Here is a 19,434-nt window from a genome sequence, read left to right on the forward strand (position 1 = left end):
TAAGGACGTTTTTTAGAAACAACAATTAAAGTTTTCTCTGACTTTTGTGCAGTGTCCTGTCCTCCTCTCCCCCAAGTTTCAAAGAAGTCTGTGCTTATGACAATGCTTGCCTAAAGAGAAAGTAAAAGAGAATAGTGCTCCTGCGTAAATATGTGAGTGACTGCATATTACTGACGCGCTCTTATCGAGAGAATTTTTTTTATATCTAAATTAATGTTACGCCTCCTTGACCCCAAGTTTCATAGCGTTAAGGACTAGTTCAGTAATTACAAGCCTCAGCGATAAGTGTTTTATATCTTTTCGGGTCGCATACCAATAATTTTCTTTATGAATTATACCCATACATTCTCGAACACTATATAGAAAGTATGAAAAACATTCGGTGAAACTTCGATCTGTGTGACATGCCACACAAGGGAGAAAAAACGCAATTAAATAATTGAAAATAATGTCAAAACTGTAGCAGATGACTCTAGAAACACGATGTGATCACTGCGAAAACTATAAAACCATCCAACCCGCCTAACAAATATCTTCCACTCTTATATAGGGGAGGGTCGGGTAAGTTGACGAGAAGGTTAAGACGACGAATACTTAATTTTTCCCAAGTTTTCACAGATAGTACCACTTATTCCGTAGTGTTACTGTCTTACAGCGCCTCTGAAGGCATTGCTGTTGAACGGAACCTGTTTGACCATCTGGTTTTGATGAGAACAGATGCTTTCAAGCAGAAACGCATTTCGCTACTATTTTTCAGAGTTATAAAATAAGTTTCATGTAAGTATCATTGAACTTTTAACTTAACTCATTTTATTTCCTTCTAAGTACATACGTTTAATGATTTCCTAATGAAGATTAATTTAAAATATTTTATAAACTCTCGTATACATTTAATGTCAACTAAAAAATGGCGTCCTCGGTTAAGATGACGAATGATGCAGAGGGTAAAATGACGATTTCGTCATCTTACTCGCCACTCTATTTTTTTAATTTCTATACCTAGTTCCTTTCTTATTTTGTAATACCGTAATCGAATTCAAACTGCAGAGTATAGACATGGGAAAAGTGTATGTTCGGAAGACAGGGCGGAAAAGATGGAGTAAAAAGTCAATGAAGGAAACAATGCAGGAAGTAAGAAATTAAGCCCTTGTTAATGCTGCCGCCAAGAAATTCAATGTATCTGAAGCTACTTTACGTCGCTATGTGAAAAATTATGCAGAAGATATAATTATATTAATTATTTGTTACTTAAACATTCTGTGGTAACCTCTGATACTGTTTCAGGATATACTGCAAAAAGCAGGCAAATATAAAAATACATTTAAAGATGACCAATTACAAGAATTATAAGAATATGTTATAGAAGTGGATAAAAGAGTTTTCGGTCTAAGATGGTCTGATCTTGCTAGACTTGTATATGACTATGCTGAATCGAACAAGATACCGCACAGGTTCAACAAGGAGAAGAAACAGGCAGGGAAAGATTTTATTCAGGATTTCATGAAAAGATTCAAGTTTTCTTTTCGCAAACCAGAAGATATGTCGGCTGCTCGACTGGCTGCATTTAATAAAGTGAATCTAGATTAATTTTTCAATTTATATAGAGAAATACGATCGAAATGCAAATTTGAATCCCATCAGATACACAATGTTGATGACACGGGATGTTCAACTGTTCCCACAAAGACACTGTCAGTACTGAGCCCTACTGCCAATAGAAGAGTTATAAAAATGTCCTCTGCTGAGAGAGGAAATAGTGTCAGCGTTGCTTGTCGAGTTAAGTGTGACAGTTTATACCTTCCGTTTTCATTTACCCTATGGTAAGAATGCAGGCAGCATATCTTGATGGTGCACCGAGGGGCTAAACGTAAACTAGCATTTAGCTCAGAAGATCTGAAAAAAAAAACAAACAAAACAAAAAAAAAAAAAAAAAAAATGAACTGAACAATGTTCCGTTTCCTCTTCTAACTCTTCAATTGAAAGAGAATATGCAGGCAGTGATTCCGACTATGCAGAAGAAAGAGAGTGCATCATTTGTGAAGAGTTTGGCAAGACAGAACTATAGTGTCAATGCTCACTAGGCCAATAGTGGGCACATCCCAATGTACAGGCTTGGATAAGAGGGCAGCAAAGGAAAAGTCTTATATTTGTGATTTTGTGATAATTAAGTAGGCTTCAATAAAATTTCATTCCAATCTTAAATAAAAATATTATTTCGTCATCTTACCCGCATGGGTGGGTAAGTTGACGAAAGAGACAAGTATGGAGAAAAGGAGGTAAAACTGAAAATTTTTCAGTTTTAAGAAATTTTTAAGAATACATTTTAAAAAATAATAAATCAAGTAATCATACTATTATAAATACAAAGCTTAGGGATAAATTAAAAGCAAGCAAAAAAAAACAAGAAACCTTAAGGTCACCAACTTACCCGACCCTCCCCTATTATTATGTCGCCCTATGACTTCATCGGACATTTTCTCACACGACGTAATTGTAAACTAGTACCACTATTATTTTCGACTACGCGGGTCCAGGGTAAGTCTTTGGTAATCATTGCTTATGATAGCACTCCTTTCGTCGCTATGGTCTAGAGCAAATCTTCCTTTCTTCGCTCTGGGACAGGATAAAATATCTATTTACATATGGAGGGTTCAGAACCATAGTGGGCCAAGCGCCATTTACTAAAACCGTAGAAAACAAGGGTTAAAATGAAGTTATTACCATAATTCAATGGAACCATATAAGTAATATAAAGTATACACATTAAAACTAAACGATATGTCAATCTTCATCAGACTATTAAATTCACTTAACTTTAACCCTTGCTTTCTCCGTTTTTAATAAATGGCGCTTGGCCCACTATGGCTCCGAACCCTTCATATATACTGAAAGCATATATTCATTACATGCCAAAGACCTGAACAAACCGAAGCTAACACGTCACTGATATTCGACCTTAGGAAAAATCAAATTGTTACATTTTCATATATTGACAGCACTGCGATACATATTCCAAGAGTCATCTAGCTATTATAGTCCCAACTATTTACTTGCATACTTCAGTTTCTTCCTAGTCAATGACAACCCATTTTTTTCCCCCTGATTAGTTTCAGCATTATCCTTTCTTTACTCACTCCAGCACAGGTTCATTTCTTATTCTATCTGTCCATTTCACAAGCTCCATTCTAAACCATACGTTTCATACTCCAATATTGAAGAAATTTCAATCTTTGACACTGAAGACAAGCACATGAAATAATTGTATTTCATTATATGAATTCAAAAATTATTACGCTTCGAGTCCAAATTATTAGCGAAATCAAAATTTTTAGATAACGCAGAAGTCTACTAATCGAATCCATTGTTTTGCTACTCTATATGCTTTGAAGTGTTCCAAAATTACTACTATTTGAAATCTGTCTGACGAGATAATGAACAATTTTTATATCAATTTTCCTGTCGACTGTGCTATTTTATATTATGTAGCTGATCAATGTAATCTTACGATGTCAATATTTACTTAAAAACAGCTCTGGGTTCCAAGAACGTATTTATAGGTTAGTTAAACGCTATTGATCCTATAATTGAGATGCTATGTACTAATAACAGCTTAACTCTACTTAAGTTGTTATTCCGGCGATGGCATTTTCATAATATTCTATGTCTTCTCAATCGACTGTAAAAGTTGTATTTCATTTCATTGGTCCTAAATGGCAGGAGAGTTCATTATATGAAATGCTGTGCTAAGTCAAAATTCCCAATACAAACATATGTTACACTCATGTTTTATACATCAGGGTCTTTGGCAGTTTCATGTACTTACAATACCGTTTTCCAGCCATTCAGTTTCTCAGGAAATAAAATACCGTCAAAGGAAGAGCTTAATCTAAAAAATCCCCCTCGTCCTGCCTTAAAATTGTCAAAGAAAAATTATATTTCATTACTGAAATTCTCGGAAGCAGAAAATGCATGTCCTCTTCCAAATATTTTGGATTCTGAACCGGTTCTATATGGAAATCATTCTGAAAGTGAAATCGGTGAACATGAATAAGAATATTTGACACTATAGTAGAGGAGTTTTCATCTGTAACATAGTTTCAGAAATGATTTCCTTCATACATATTCTGTTTTTCTGATTAGAAATTTAAAACAAATTTTACTTTATTTCTACAGTATATTTCCATAAAAAATGTAAGGGCTTATCTGCTAAAAATTCTTATTTTGTATTATTTTGATAAGCTGAAACCTTAATGTAGTATTATTACTTATTATTCATTCAATAAAGTTCGTATATGTTTGTGAAATAACACTTTTCTACTGCTTTTAATGCCTAGGCACTCTAATTTAAGAAGTCTCAGACTTTCTATGAAATAACGACTTAAGTTTTCATACTTTATTCACAAATATTTAAATATGGGTTGTGTTTAAATTATAACTAATATTGAATTTGAATAACTTATAGGCTATAGTCTAAAATATTACACAAAACAAATTATACAAGTATATGTACTAATAAAATTTCTACATTGCTCTAAAACTTTGACATTGCTTTTCTCAAAACGTAGGTTTTCAATATAAGCTACTATTGCACCCAGCCCCTGAATTGTTCATTTAGCGTTAGTAAGCGCTGTAACAACGACCTTGAAGCCTATTGATTCGTTAAAACGTTTTGTAAATTATAGTTCGAAAATCGAAGTTACGAACTGTTAACGATTCGTTAGCCGACATATTGTATTTTGCGTGTTTTCTGTATCAGATTGTATTTTACGTAATTTCGTGGATATGTTATCATCAGAAATAGGAAAGTGAAATGTAATTTAGGCCTACATACCACAAATAATCCGAGACCCGTACGTGTATAGGAACAGTCGTGTGAATAAAACAACTTTATTATTAATTAAAGAATCGTGTGACGCAGAAGTTATATTGAATTCGGTACGTACATCATCTATCAGGCCTAAGAATATTGGGAAACAGATCTAATCCTCTACATTCTAGAAGAATATAAAGTTGATTTTAAGATTATATTTAGATTGAGACACATTCATGGCTATCTTGCATGAAATAAGGCTCGTATTGAAAAACAAAACCCCGCGCACCAAGGCAGTGTCAGCAAGCAACCAGCTGATGAATGCCTTGCGCTATTACGCAACAGGGTGTTCCATAATGTCACAGGGAGATCATATCACACGTTCATAAACCTACACTTGGTGGACAAATAATATCTGTGGCCATCAGCATTGCAAAAATGAGAGGACAGTTCATTACCACAGGTAGGAAGTTCGTATCAAAACAGTAGATTTCAATTGAGTACAGCGTGGAGTATAGATGTCACTCGCGCCTCGCCCTGCTCCCGCTCGCTGCAGACGATACGCAGTTCACATAAACAACGCATCACAGTATAGTAACACAGTCTAGTATGTACAGTCGCGAAGCTCAATACGTAGTAAATATGCAAACATTAGATAGTTGCTCACCACTAGGATCGCTAATATCGCCTCATTACAGGCAATGCAAAATAGTACCGTCACAGTCTATTGTTTCTAGTACCCTCAAAACTAACCTTCGTGACTGTATATAGTAGACTGTGATAGTACATACAGTCACGAAGCTCAATACATAGTAAATATGCATCCATAGCTAGTTGCTAACCACTAGGATAGCTAATATCGCTTCATTACAGACAATGCGAAATAGTACCGGCACAGTCTATTGTTCCTAGCACCCTCACAACTCAAGCTTCGTGACTGTATATATTAGACCAGGCATGTCAATTGATGCCCACAGGAGCAAGCGCGCGCTTTAGAGCCCAGGAGAGCCTGAGCGATTTACAGCGGAAAGGAAAGAGACAGACGAAAGAGGTGGTATATACCGCTTGGTCGAGCTATATTCAGGGATGGCAAGCACTGATTCAAGGGAAGAGAACTTATTAAAGCTGTATCCATGTTAATTTATAGATTTGCCTGAGGAGTATAAGTGCATTATAAGAATGTAAGTTTTAATTTTAATGCTCATTTTTCACAAGTTTCATTTTTTTATTCAAAAGAAATATTTTCTCAACTTTTCGTATAGAAATTTTCAGGTATAGGCCTGCTTATTTAGTAGCCTTACAGAATGTTTTCGTAAATCTAATATACCGTACATACGTATTACTGAAGATAGTGTATTGAAATTTTTGAAAATATTCGCATGGAAATTGTTTGTAAGGAAATGAATTAACAAAGCAACTACTGTTACATCATAAGCAAAAGATACGTGCCCATGTGTTGTAAAAATGTCAGCTCTATAGCTTCAGCAGATTTCGAGAAAATAATTTAATATTCTGATGATAAGAAGTTGCTCACAACCTTAAAAGCATAATGCGATAAGAGTTTTGTTATGTAATATTAGTTACACTTAAAACAGATACAGTACCTAGGTAACTTTGCTTTGTACTGTAATATTGTTTTGGTTAGTTTATTGATTACTTTTGTAAGGCTAAAGATACCATCAATATAAATTCCAACTTATCATGTCATATTCAATCTCTTTCTTTGGAATATCACTTTCTTTATAAATGATGTGTTTCATCCACTTAATACAGTATAATATTATACTACTATGGAATTTAAGTGAATATTCCTTCTTAACTCTCTATTATGTTATTAAGATTTAAAACACAAGTGCAATATTAAGAAATCAGTGTTAGTAGGTACTTTTGTTTTACAGACAATATAGATAATATTAAACAGAAAGAAGCCATATAAAAATAACGACATAAAATTTCACGTTCCGTTTGAAGTTTGTGTACCACTGTTTTCTTAATCCAACAGGTTGCTTATTCCTATACACAACCCTTCCTCTTTCCACACTTAGCGCTTGCTGCCCGCGCACGTCAAGGTCAGAAAAATGCGCTTGCTTTGCCATCACTGTATTAGACTGTGGTATCATTCTGTGGAGCTATGTACAGTCGTGAATAGTTTGAAAATATTAATTTATATTTATATTACTAGTTTAGGTTTTGAACAAAGTGAGCTATCCTGTTCGACGGGCATTATATTAAAGCCGTGTCTCAAAGCTCAAGTCCAAACTACATACTAGTGACTTGTAAACTACACACTAGGGAGCTTTGGAAATGTATGCTTGAAACATGGCCTTCTTCATAGACTATTTTTCTAAAAATCATGACATCTCTATTCTCTATTCACGAATCTAAATACTGATCTTGCCCATAGACTACAGCGTGTTCACAATATCTGCGTTCTTTCGTTTGTAACATTAAAATTCGATCATGTAACACCGTCACTAGAATTGTTGTCTTGGAGTCCACTTAAAGAAAGAAGATAATTCAACTCTCTCTTATTACTATTTAAACTCATCCACACCCTCTTACCTAGCATCTCGTTTTGTTTACCTTTCACTACCTCGAACCCGGAACATGTACCTTCTCTCTATTCCTCTGCATAGAACATCCTTCTACTCATCATCTTTCAGCATATCTATTCCACGCCTCTGGAACTCTCTCCCTGACCATGTCAGAGACTGTCGGACAGTATCAAAATTCAAATTTAAATTAAAAAATCACATTCTAGTTCATGGAATTGCTTGTTGAACACCTGTCAGGTTGCGCAACTTCGGCTTAACCCATGACATATAATAAATATTGTAACTATGCTGTTGTAAAATTGACAATTAATATGTAATGCATTTATTATTATTATTATTATTATTATTATTATTATTATTATTATTATTATTATCATTGCTATCTCTGTTTTTCTTTTCTTTTTTCTTGTATTAGCTCGATGAGAGCTCCATAGTGTTCTTTTGACCCTGTTGACTCTCTATAGGGCTTTAATTTAATTTGTATTATTTTCATCAGCGTCTGTATTTCTTTTTTTGTATTTATATGTGCTATCTGGTAGAATGGAAGAGAAGGCCTTATGGCCTTAATCATGTCAGATTAAATAAATAAATAAACATCACGGTGCAGCACTGAATTAAGAAGGCAATGTCCTAATGTAGTTTCATTACGAGTTATGTGGAAAAGATAATACAATAATGTTTAAAACATTGTACAGAAGGTACTAACAATGTCAGTGTTGAAAGTTAACGTGTTATTCTAAATTATATTTACATTATTTCACTTCCAAAGCATTTTCAGATTTCATAACCCCAATTGCTGATAAGGTATCCATGTTTGTTTAGTGAACAAGTCAACAATCGAGCAAGCAGTTTCGTTTACTAGCTACTACGGACTTGATTGCTATGCACTATGTAGCTTTGGATCATAACTTCTGACGTCACATCCGGCTATTTGGTCAACAATCTAGTTCATTTCAGCTGAAAATGTAGCTTTGAGATACGGCCTAAGTACTTATCGAGCCTTAGGAAGTGCATAACGCCATCAGCAACGAATGACAAGACGCACAAGATTAAATGTAGCCACCTGCAACATGATTGGCTGCCTGAAATAAGAGCGACGGAACTATAATAAGGGAATTATTGGCGCCGGCTACGATGGCTCTGTGTTTTGCATTGTTTTCAGTTTAATAGTTAACAGACCGTTAAATATTAGTTGCAAAGACCTATATTTTAAAGACTGGCATAGTTTAAACGTCCGTTACCTAACGACAGAATTGCAACTTATGGAACAGACTTTTTGCAACCCAGCCTCAAGTAGTCAAAGTCTTAAAACACTGATTTCTGGAAGCTTCTACGTAATAATTCTACTTCAATGCGTAGGCTTATATTTGAACATTTTGCATTACGCTCACTGGATTGATATTAGATTAATTTATGCTCGACCATGCCGAAATGTAGTAATTATACACCTGGTAGCAGTCCTTTAATGCATGTCATTAAAGTACACCTACTCATTAAAGTACAGGTCTTCAGCCAATCATAAGTCAGCTTTGTACCGTTATATCGATTATTCTCGGATATGCAATCGACAGACAATTAGCGAAAAGTCACGGAGGCTGGAAATCCAATACTGTCGCAGAAGGTTATGTTCTGTTACTATAATAATTAGCGTTAATTGTAAATAATATTCAAATAAATTCGTCATCTCCTTTTTCAATTCTAAATCAATTTCCAGGTTATATTAGACTAATGTTCATTCTTATTCTGTGCCAAGGTCAATGACATTCGGCCTCGGAAAAAATCAATACTTTCGCGTCTGCGCACATCTCACAATTCAGGTCAGTTCGCACATAACCATAAAAAGACCTAAGACTTTCAAGTTAGAAATATGGTCTAGCATAAAAAATCGTATGAAACTTGCCTATAATGGTAATTAAGACGCTCGTATGAAAATTATGAAACTCGCTTGCGCTCGTTTCATAAACAATCATACTTGCGTCTTAATTACTACCATTATAGGTTCGTTGCATAATGTACTATTCTATGACATCAAGGAGATATTATGTAGTAAGTTTTAATCAGATGTTTTGAAACTCAGTATCCCTCAGGGTTCAAATTTAGGTTCATTGCTGTTCTTTATATAGTCTACGTACGTAGATCAACAGCATACAACTGTAGATAATTCGTCTGAAAATTTTTCTCGTTACAAATGCCATTAGTTATAACAGAAATTTAAAATACCAATGACTTTTAAATTAAATACACTGCCTGACTACGTGCGTTTCCGATTTAGACCAAATAAACTGTCACACAATATAAACAAGTCAAATGAAACCAAGTTCCTAACATATAGGGCAGCAGATTATATGTTTTATGTGGGTAATGATAGTAAGCTTTTAAAATAAATTGTAATCATTATTTTCTTTTGTTATTAAAGCTGATAATCGCTTGAATTGGAAGGCACATATTGAACATATCCTCCGAACTCGGTCCAATATTCTATTATGTTGCTAAAATATCCTGTTGGCATTACAACATTTAAGTTATTATGTTTTGCTCAGTTTCACTCTATTATAAAATATGGTTTGATTTTTTGGGTTAATTCTTCTGACAGCGAAAACAGTTTATTAAAAAAAATAAGTGTTAGTTTGATAATCGGTGCATATAAAACAGAGTCTTGCAAATACTTCTTTCAAAAGTAGCAAAAACTAACTTCCTTTGGATTATAATTCTGCAGTGCCTGGGAAAAGCGACATAAGTCAGTTTCCACAAACCTTTTTTGATAATTTATTGACAACTTACACTGGTTTATATCGATATGATTTTTTTTTCTGTATGAATTATTGTAATGGGATAAATACTTATAAAGTTCTGTATAGTTGTTATTGAAGGGAAATTCTCAAGAAATGAAGAAGTTCATAATATCAATACAGAAAATAAAAATAATCTTCATAATCCTTCTCTGACGCGCTTTAAGGAAGTTACTTACCGGTACTATAAATGCATAAATGTGTTTAATTCTATGGCTTCAAAAATAAAATTAATAACATAAAATAAAACTCAATTCGGTCGTAAAGATGTTCTCAAAATGTATAGGCCCATATGCTTCCAGCTCTATAAAATATTTTGTTTGTTTGTATGAGAGAGAGAGACAGAGACAGAGGGAGGGGGTGGGGGGTTGTGTGTGTGTGCGTGCGTGTTTGTGTGTGTGTGTGGTGGGGAGAGATCTGTGTATGTATATAAGTATAAAGAAATTATGTAATATTTTAATTACAGGTTCAATATGTTTGCGCCACTATAAATTAATTTTTTACAATTTTATCACTGTCATAACACATTTAACTTCTTATTGCACTATTGTTCACTACATTACAGCGTTGATTATTGCTCAAAACGCACTTCAGGAGCAAAATGTAAAAATAATGAGTAGCCATTCTTGGCTTGCTTCTCGCTTCATTCACTAGGAGGCCTATCGGCATAGCAAGATAGGCAACATTATAAACAAAATAAATTACGTTTGAAGTATTATGTGAGAGGTGAGGTGAGGTTAGGTTAGGTTAGGTTAGTTTAGTTGTGTAGTATTATGTGAGAGGTTAGTTTAGACTAGGTGTGTAGTATTATGTGAGAGGTTAGGTTCATATCACATTCCTTGCACGCCATACTCCACACTGAAAATCCTAACATTCCCTTCCGCATATTACATCACATTAAGGAAATATGGCGGCCTTCATTCACGCACGACGAATTTCCTGCATAAGGTATATATTTGGGGCAGGCTGGGTGAGCTCTCCTAGTGATCAAATCTAATTTTCACTACTCTATACTACAAATCCTAGCGATTTTCAAGATATTTTAGGAATGTTCTCTAGTGGCGCGTAAGCTATATATTGAAACTTACATTCTGATTTCTTCACCATTTAGTTGTCTTTGGATTCATATTTGAATTCATATAATGTAATAAATAATCTAATATAATTCTACAAAATGCTCAGTCATTAAAATGTTGTTCACTGGAAACCGTCGAACAATTTTTTTTTTTTCAAATTAGAAAATTTAATGCGCTTCTTGTACTAGAATCCATGATTCAAATATTTACAACATTTTAAACCCTAATATCCGGAAACTGTCGTACGAAACAACTCTACGTCATTACACTAAAAAGTGTGCTTTTGCTTCCTACAGAAATATCGAAGAATATTCGTATAGACTAGAAAAATGTACATTTTGAGATTAGGTGTGCTACAATATTTCATTTTGATCTCATACTGGATTCTGAAAGCAATGTCATTTCTAGAAGTAAAGCATAGGGTTCCCATAATTATAAAAAATTACTGAAGTGCCGGTACTTCTCCCACGTCTTTCTGTAACTTTGTTTTGCCAGTAGTCATAATATAAATAATATCTCAAACATCGTACTCACATAAAATGCATTAAAAATCATTATAAATAAATGTCATATAGAGATGCATTACTTACTTACCGGAATCCATCTCGTATGTCAGCGATTTACTCCACATAACCTTCATTCTTCACTTGAACACACGATTTCAAATTCACATAATGAAACTCCGTAAGTCTTATAAACAGTTAAGTGTTCAAATCATTAACTTCCTCGAAGAATAACACGTCAAGCTTAAACCGTAAGTAGTAACTGTTTACAGCTTCATAATCGTAAGACATCAATAAATAACGAATGTATAATGTATAATAGCCTACCTGCAATAACCACAAAGATTTTTTAGGAATAAACGGAAATTATATTAGTAACACACACTAAAGTCGTTCTACTAAAGAATTCCTAAATACTCGTCACCAAACTATATCCTTCACCATTTTACATCCTTGATTTTAAAAACATTACACACACTTCGTAACTTCATTCAGACATGGGGAAGGCTCTGTCTTCTAGGCGGACAGGCAACTGATCAGATCGCTTCGCAGTTAGCTACTTTTTTGTTTCAATTCAGTATCCAATCACGCTGTGTGCATCTTTTCTTAAACACAAGGTAAAAAAAACATTCAATGGACACCAGTTACTGAAGAATATTATACTATTTATTGCCCAAGTGCTTAAAAATGTCACAAAGATGATACATACTTCTTACAATACGTTTTACTCATTTCGCATAACTCCGGTTTCTTATAACATATTAAATCATCCTCTTGTTTCTAGGCTACTTTCTTGAACTGCCATTCAAATACATGTATAAAGAAAATCATATAGACCTACTTTCCACAAAATAATATATAAATCTTCGTCTGAATTTCACATAGTATAGTATATATATATATATATATATATATATATATATATATATATATATATATATATATATATATATATATATATATGTATATATATATATGTATATATATATATATGTCATTTATAAATTTATAATTTAACTATGTAACTAACTTTATGGAATCCACCTAAAATACAGATGTTCATACATTGCTATTGCAGCTAATATTAGTCTAATTATGTATAAGAAATTAATATAAAAAAAACTTGGATTCTACCGTCCTGGTAATAAGATTCTAAGTAAGTCTTTTTTACTTGTCATGTAACATAATGCCCTAGTATCCACATCTGTGTCTCAAGTGCTAGCACGCTGGCCTCCTATCCAGGAGGCCCGGGTTCGATTCCTGGCTGTGTTATGATGGAATATGTGTGGACAAAGCATACGTTGCAGAGAATGAGAGTAATATAGTATCTAAAGTGCTAAACTAGAGAATTTACTACACAGTTAACAGCAGCAGTGATATAAAAAAGTCAACAGGTACATATATATCTTAGGCAAAACTATTACGTGTTCTCTTTGTATTTATCATGTTCTTCTTGTCTTTCCTTTCTTCTCCCTGTTTTCCTTGTATTCCCCTTAGTCTCTTTGTACTTCCCTTATTTTGCTTGTATTTCCTTTGTTCTTTTTTATTCCCCCCTGTTCTCTTAATCTTCCCCTTCTTTCACTTGTATTCCCCTTGTTTCCCAATTGTTCTCCTCGTGTTCCCCTTGTATTTCCCTTCGTGTCCTTTTATTCCCATTGTTGTTCTTGTATTTCCTTTTACTCCTCTTGTTAACCTTGTTCACCTTAACCGTGTATTTTCATTGTTCTCCTTTACTTTCTCCTGTTCTCTCGAATTCCCCTTCTTTTAATTACCGGTACCTTCTCCTTGTTCTTCTTGCCTTACCCTTCCTCTTCTTGTATTTCCGCTGATCTCCTTGTATTCCCCTTCTCCTTGTCTTCCCCTTGAATTTCACTTGTTTTCCTTGTATTCCCCCTTTTCCCTTGTATTCTCCTTGTTCTCCTTTTATACCCTCATTTGTGTTCCCGTTGTGCTCATTGTATTCCCCTTATTTTCCTTGTTGTTGTTTAGTCAAATGTCCGAAGACAGGTCTGAACCTCATATGTGACACCAATAAGACATTATTTATGAGGTAACTAAGCCAGGAGATAATGGAGTAAGATGATCAATTCCTTTCTCCCTCCATTGCATATATCGCTGACCAGTAACATATTACACTAATCAGGCTTAAGATGTATATAAACAATTATTCTTTCTCTGACACATATCGTCAAGTGCGATATGCTGTCTGATAATAGATTTTATTTATTTATTTTAGTGTCTGAATGATATGAAGGTGATAATGCCGGTGAAATGAGTCCGGGGTCCAACACCGAAAGTTACCCAGCATTTGCTCATATTGGGTTGAGGGAAAACCCCGGAAAAAACCTCAACCAGGTAACTTGCCCCGACCGGGAATCGAACCAGGGCCACCTGGTTTCGCAGCCAGACGCGCTGACCGTTACTCCACAGGTGTGGACTCTGATAATAGACATACATATCCAGAAACAAAATTTGTGGCCATCTAAATTTTCAAAGTTCCAGTTATAACATAATCAGCATGCTCAGTATGTTATAACTGGAACTTGGAAAATTCAGGTGTTTCCCTGTTCTCATTGTATTCCCCTTATCCTCCTTGTATCCCTCTTGGTCTCGTTGTCTTCCCCCTATCTTCACATTGTTCTCTTTGTCGTCCCTTTATTCTCTTTGTTTTTTCATTTGCGAGCAGTAGCGTAGAGAGGAGGATGCATTTTCAATTGACGATCATTTTCCATATTATTCTCCCATAAAGGAACTGACCACCCTACCCCATTATCTCCTGGTCTAGTTGCCTCATAAGTGATGCCCCCTAAATATCACATTACTTCCACATTCTGTATTTTCATATTGTATAGTGTGTATTTCTGATACTTAGTTTCTTAACAATACCGTTTTATACAGGACTACTCTTTCTCTCTCAAATGTGTCCAATTTTGTAGCAATGAAAGAAAAATATTATATAAACACTGATGGAATGCTGAGTGGCATTCTCCAGTTCGGCTGTGCTGTACCGAATAACATAACCCCTTCTTTGCATACCTGATTTGGACCATTTTACCTCCAGGATCCCAACAAACCTATTACAAACAAACACAAGCACCAGTGTCCTCGGATGTGCTCCCTCAACAGTCGACGTATACTAGAGAGATAATTTGATAAATTACAATTGTGTTCTGGTTGCAGGGTCCCCCGTGCGATGGCCTGGGCGCTGCTGCTGCTGACGTTGCTGACGGCGCCGTGGCGAGCGGCCTGCATCAGTTGTCCAGCGCCGTGCCGGTGCTATATCATCGCCGGTGCTGATTGCTCCAACGCCTCCTTGACGCAGCTGCCTCAAGCCCTAGACCGAGACTTGTCCATTCTCAAGGTCAACAATAACAGCCTCACGAGTCTTAGCCGCTTCACCTTCTCCAAGCTAGGGAACAGAGTCTTTCCACATCTGGTGTATTTGAGCTTCAGACTCAACCACATCAGAAACATAGAGCCTTCAACCTTCGAAGGAACCAGGAATCTGAAAGAGCTCAATCTGAACAGGAACAAACTGACGCAGATAAATCCCTCCGTATTCAGAAATCTGCACAAACTAGAAAAACTGCTTTTAGAGAAAAACGGCTTTTTCATTTTAGAGAAAGGAATGTTCAGAGAATTGACAAGTCTCTCAGTCCTTGATATAAGTGAAAACCTTATCGTTGATATCAAGTTTGGTGCGTTCAAAGGGCTCGGTTCTTTGAAAAAATTATATCTCAGATCAAATAAATTGATCGAACTGGACAGTGACACATTCCGCGATTTGGGCAGCTTGGTAGAATTGGATTTGTCTAATAACTTGCTCGTAGCAATTAAGAAGGATACATTCCGCGGTTTGTGGAGTCTTGAAATTATGGAACTCATGTTTAATAAAATAAGACACATCGAGAAGGAGTCATTTATAGATTTGTCAAATCTCAATAGATTAGATTTAGACGATAATCTTATCGGAAACTTGGGAGGAAATGTTTTCAAGGGACTAGTAAATCTCGATACGCTTTATCTGTCAGATAACTTATTTCAGCATTTAGGTTCTGATGCCTTTCTTGGCCTGCGCAACCTGACAACTCTGTACCTTACCTCAAACAAAATCAGAACCATTGAATCCAGCACTTTTCAACAAACACCACTACTCGAGTTCCTCTTTCTAACCACTAATACACATCTCATAATTCCTGAAGATGATCCCTTCATATTCTCTGGATCCTTGTACTATCTGGATTTGTCAGAGTGCAATTTGACTTACATTCCACCAAATGCTTTCAGCGGTCTCCCAGGCCTTTTGACTCTTGAGCTCTCAAACAATGATTTACAGAGCCTTGATCGCGAGGTTCTGAAGCCAATGACGGAGCGATTGAGTCAAGTAATCATCCAGGAAAATCCACTGAAGTGTGATTGTCACTTGAAGAGCACGTGGCTTTGGTGTAGAGACCATGAAGTCTCTTTCAGTGGCAAATGTAATTCTCAAAAGGGTCGAGTGGATGTGTCGTGGGACTCTTTTCATGACTTAGACTGCGGAGAAGCTCTGGAAACTACAAGAAACCTGAATCCCGATGAAGAAATTGAGACTTTTGTACCCGTGACAGTCCGTAACGTTGTAGTTATCGATGATGACGAAGATCCTCGTAGTATCCCAGAGCACACGTCTGAAGAACCCGACGACGAACCTGCTAAGAATAACTCCAAAGGAATTTCTCAAGGTGTGCTTTTATCTCAGCACCCTATAACAACTCCAACGTTTCGGATCACCCGAAGGGACTCTGATAAGGCATGGTCTGTGGTTCTGTTCTTGTCGATTACTGTGTGTTTGCTCTTACTGATAATAGCTGGTCTACTCATATCTCTTATTTTCTATCGTCGACATAATCGCACTATAATATACAGTGTGCCTCAGTAAAGTTACTTTGTAAAAACTGTGCATTCTCATTTATTTACAGATTTTCATGTAAATAGTTACTGTTACCTGTAATATATGACGATAAAATCGTTAACAAAAACAATATCTTCATTCGTCTTACAAGTTCTGAAGCATTCAATTCGTGGGTCATTTCACAAAGGTATGCAAAAAATAACTTACAAGTAGATTATCTTGTAAGAAATGCAATATTATACTACACATGTATGTTATTACCTCCCAAATATAAGTATAAGTATGATTTAAACTACAGCCACAATATACCAATGGAGATCAAAAGAAAAAATAATCTGTGCGAGTCATGTAGGGCTAAATTCCAGATATGATATAATAGTACAAATATTCTGTTCCATAAATACATTAAAAGGGTTAGGTAGAGCTTACAGCAGTAAAATTTTGGAAATATTCAACATTTTTTCCTCCATTACTATATCGTGTACAATAATGAAAATTAGTATGTGTAAAACACTGTCCTTCTGCTACACGAAAAAAATATTTTTACCGTTAAAAAAATTATTTGTATATATTTTTTTTTCAAAATTCAATTCACTGTGCAGTGATGAAGCGTTTCCCACATAACTCAAAAACTATCCAACATTATGTGATGAAACTTTTTGTGTGTATTTATGCATGTCATATCTACAATATGACGCAAGATCACTTCTCTAACTTTGATAGATTGTCTGGTAAAAAATAAATTCATTTAAAAATGGCCAAATATCAGTATTGTCTTCTAACACAAAATAAAAAAATATTATTTTTTAAGGAATGTAGTTGAAAGAGCATTATATTGTAAACATGAGTTTTAGCAATAAAATAAAAGAGAGAGAACATGAAAAAGTTAACAAGTTTATGAGTTATGAGGGATACGCTTCATCACTGTACAGTAAACTGTCACCATTTTGAATTTTGAAAAAGAAATATAAATAATTTTTCTTAAATCGTAAAAAAAATTTTTTCATATAGTAGAAGGACAGTGTTTTACACATACCAATTTTCATTACTGTACAAGATACAGTAATGGAGGAAAAACATGTTGAATATTTCCAAAAAATTTACTGTTGTAAGCTGTACCTAACCCCTTAATATTAGTTGGCAACTTGTAAAATACACAGATTTGCCTATAAGTAAAGGAACCTTCGTAAAACAAAGTATTAATATGATTTCACCTACGTTTATAGTTGGTAATATGTGATGAAGTGAGAGAAATAGTGAATACAATAAAAAAAACTGCAGTGGCTCACTAGTGAAGTGAGTCGCTCTAATTCTAGCAGATGATGATGGTGATGATCTTGATTACGATTACTATTTTGATTATGATGATGATGATTATGATGACAGACTTTTCCAAATTGGAAAAGCCTGATAGTGTGAATCATAACCAGTCTTACTTTATAATAATTTAAACATATCTCATGAACTCCTGCTTGGATTCTTATGAAATCTTTCACACATGATCCTAAAATGACAAAATCAAGCACAATAACTTTTAAGTTTCTATTTGCTGCATCTGATATTTAAAAATATTTTAATATGAAAAATACCGGATGTGTACAAAGTTATGCCCGACTTCTAGTCATACAAGCATACCCCGTGTACAAATATTAGTATTATTGTTATTATTTTATGAAGATGTTGATGAGTCTGTGTAGAATTACTGTGTTATGGTTATGGTTATGGTTCGTTTCAGGTAAGCATGGTGTTGAAACAAATAAATAAACAATACTTCTAACATACAAAATCGGGCGTAACTTTTTTCACACTCAGTATAATACAAAAATTGACCACGTTGGTAAGTGACCTATTTGTCAAAAACTATCAAAATTTTGTACATGCATTCTTCTATTTCTTCTACTTCTACTTAAGAGTTTTTTTTCACTTAGCTGAAGGAGACACTTATGTGATTTTTAAAACATCTACAATATTTTCATCCAAAATTTATGAATTTTAAACTACATAAACATGCCTACAATACTAATCATCTGTACAAAATTTGATGCCATTAGGGCTAATAGTTTTGAAATTATATATTTTTTTAAATATACTTTATATTGACATTACTAAAAAGGCTCCTTGCTATAAATTTTCAAAATTTTTAGTCATATTGGCTGAAAAGCTTGAGAATAGTCATGGAAATATAAGTTAATTAGCGTTTTGAGCTGAGCCTAAATAGAGAGTCACGATCAATTTTTAAGTAGATTTTCTTAATTTTTCACCACTATTTCACCTATTATTATTATAATGTCCCCTTAAGTAATTTGATATAAAAATGGTATCTAACATGTGGAGAATGAGGTTAAAACAGTCACATACTAATTTAGTCATACCTGAATAAATGTTAGTAGTATATTGATGGAATCTTATCTATATAATTATGTAATACTGTATTTAGGAGAGATGTGTAATTCTGAGAAAGCGGGACATATGTTTGTAAAAAGTAAAAATAATATAATTTAAAATTAGTTGCCTGGCGCGCTACCTATTCAAAATAAAATTTCGAGCCTGAAAATACATGTAACAATAGAAATCAATATTTGGTTTCAATCAACAGAAAGTTATACATTTCTAATTCCAAAAACCGAAAATGTAAGTTAAAAGTCTTTTTTCGTTTCAATTATGCTTACAACACAAAATTAAAATTATGGCAGGCAGATTTATAGGAATTAGTATGCATACAGAGTGAATTATGGAATATTGCTAATAACTTCTTAAATTTTAATTTTACAAAAAAACATTTTATACAAAAGCTGTTGAAGATAAACCAT

At 34.4% G+C, this 19,434-nt stretch overlaps 1 protein-coding gene across 2 annotated transcripts in view; it reads left to right on the forward strand.

The window, feature by feature from the left end:
- Nucleotides 1-18,300, forward strand: part of LOC138696809 (leucine-rich repeat-containing protein 15-like) — a 39,964-nt gene extending 21,664 nt beyond the window's left edge. Inside the window, exon 3 of one of the 2 annotated variants that reach the window (XM_069822229.1) lies at nucleotides 14,914-18,299. In XM_069822229.1, the coding sequence (XP_069678330.1) occupies nucleotides 14,927-16,651 (1,725 nt within the window). In that variant the 5' untranslated portion in view covers nucleotides 14,914-14,926 and the 3' untranslated portion in view covers nucleotides 16,652-18,299. Of the gene's footprint in view, nucleotides 1-14,913 lie in introns of both variants that reach the window. The other variant, XM_069822230.1, reaches the window with a different exon arrangement.
- The last annotated feature ends 1,134 nt before the right edge of the window (nucleotides 18,301-19,434 follow it).

Source organism: Periplaneta americana, chromosome 3 (genome assembly GCF_040183065.1).
Source record: "Periplaneta americana isolate PAMFEO1 chromosome 3, P.americana_PAMFEO1_priV1, whole genome shotgun sequence".
Lineage (NCBI taxonomy): Eukaryota > Metazoa > Arthropoda > Insecta > Blattodea > Blattidae > Periplaneta > Periplaneta americana.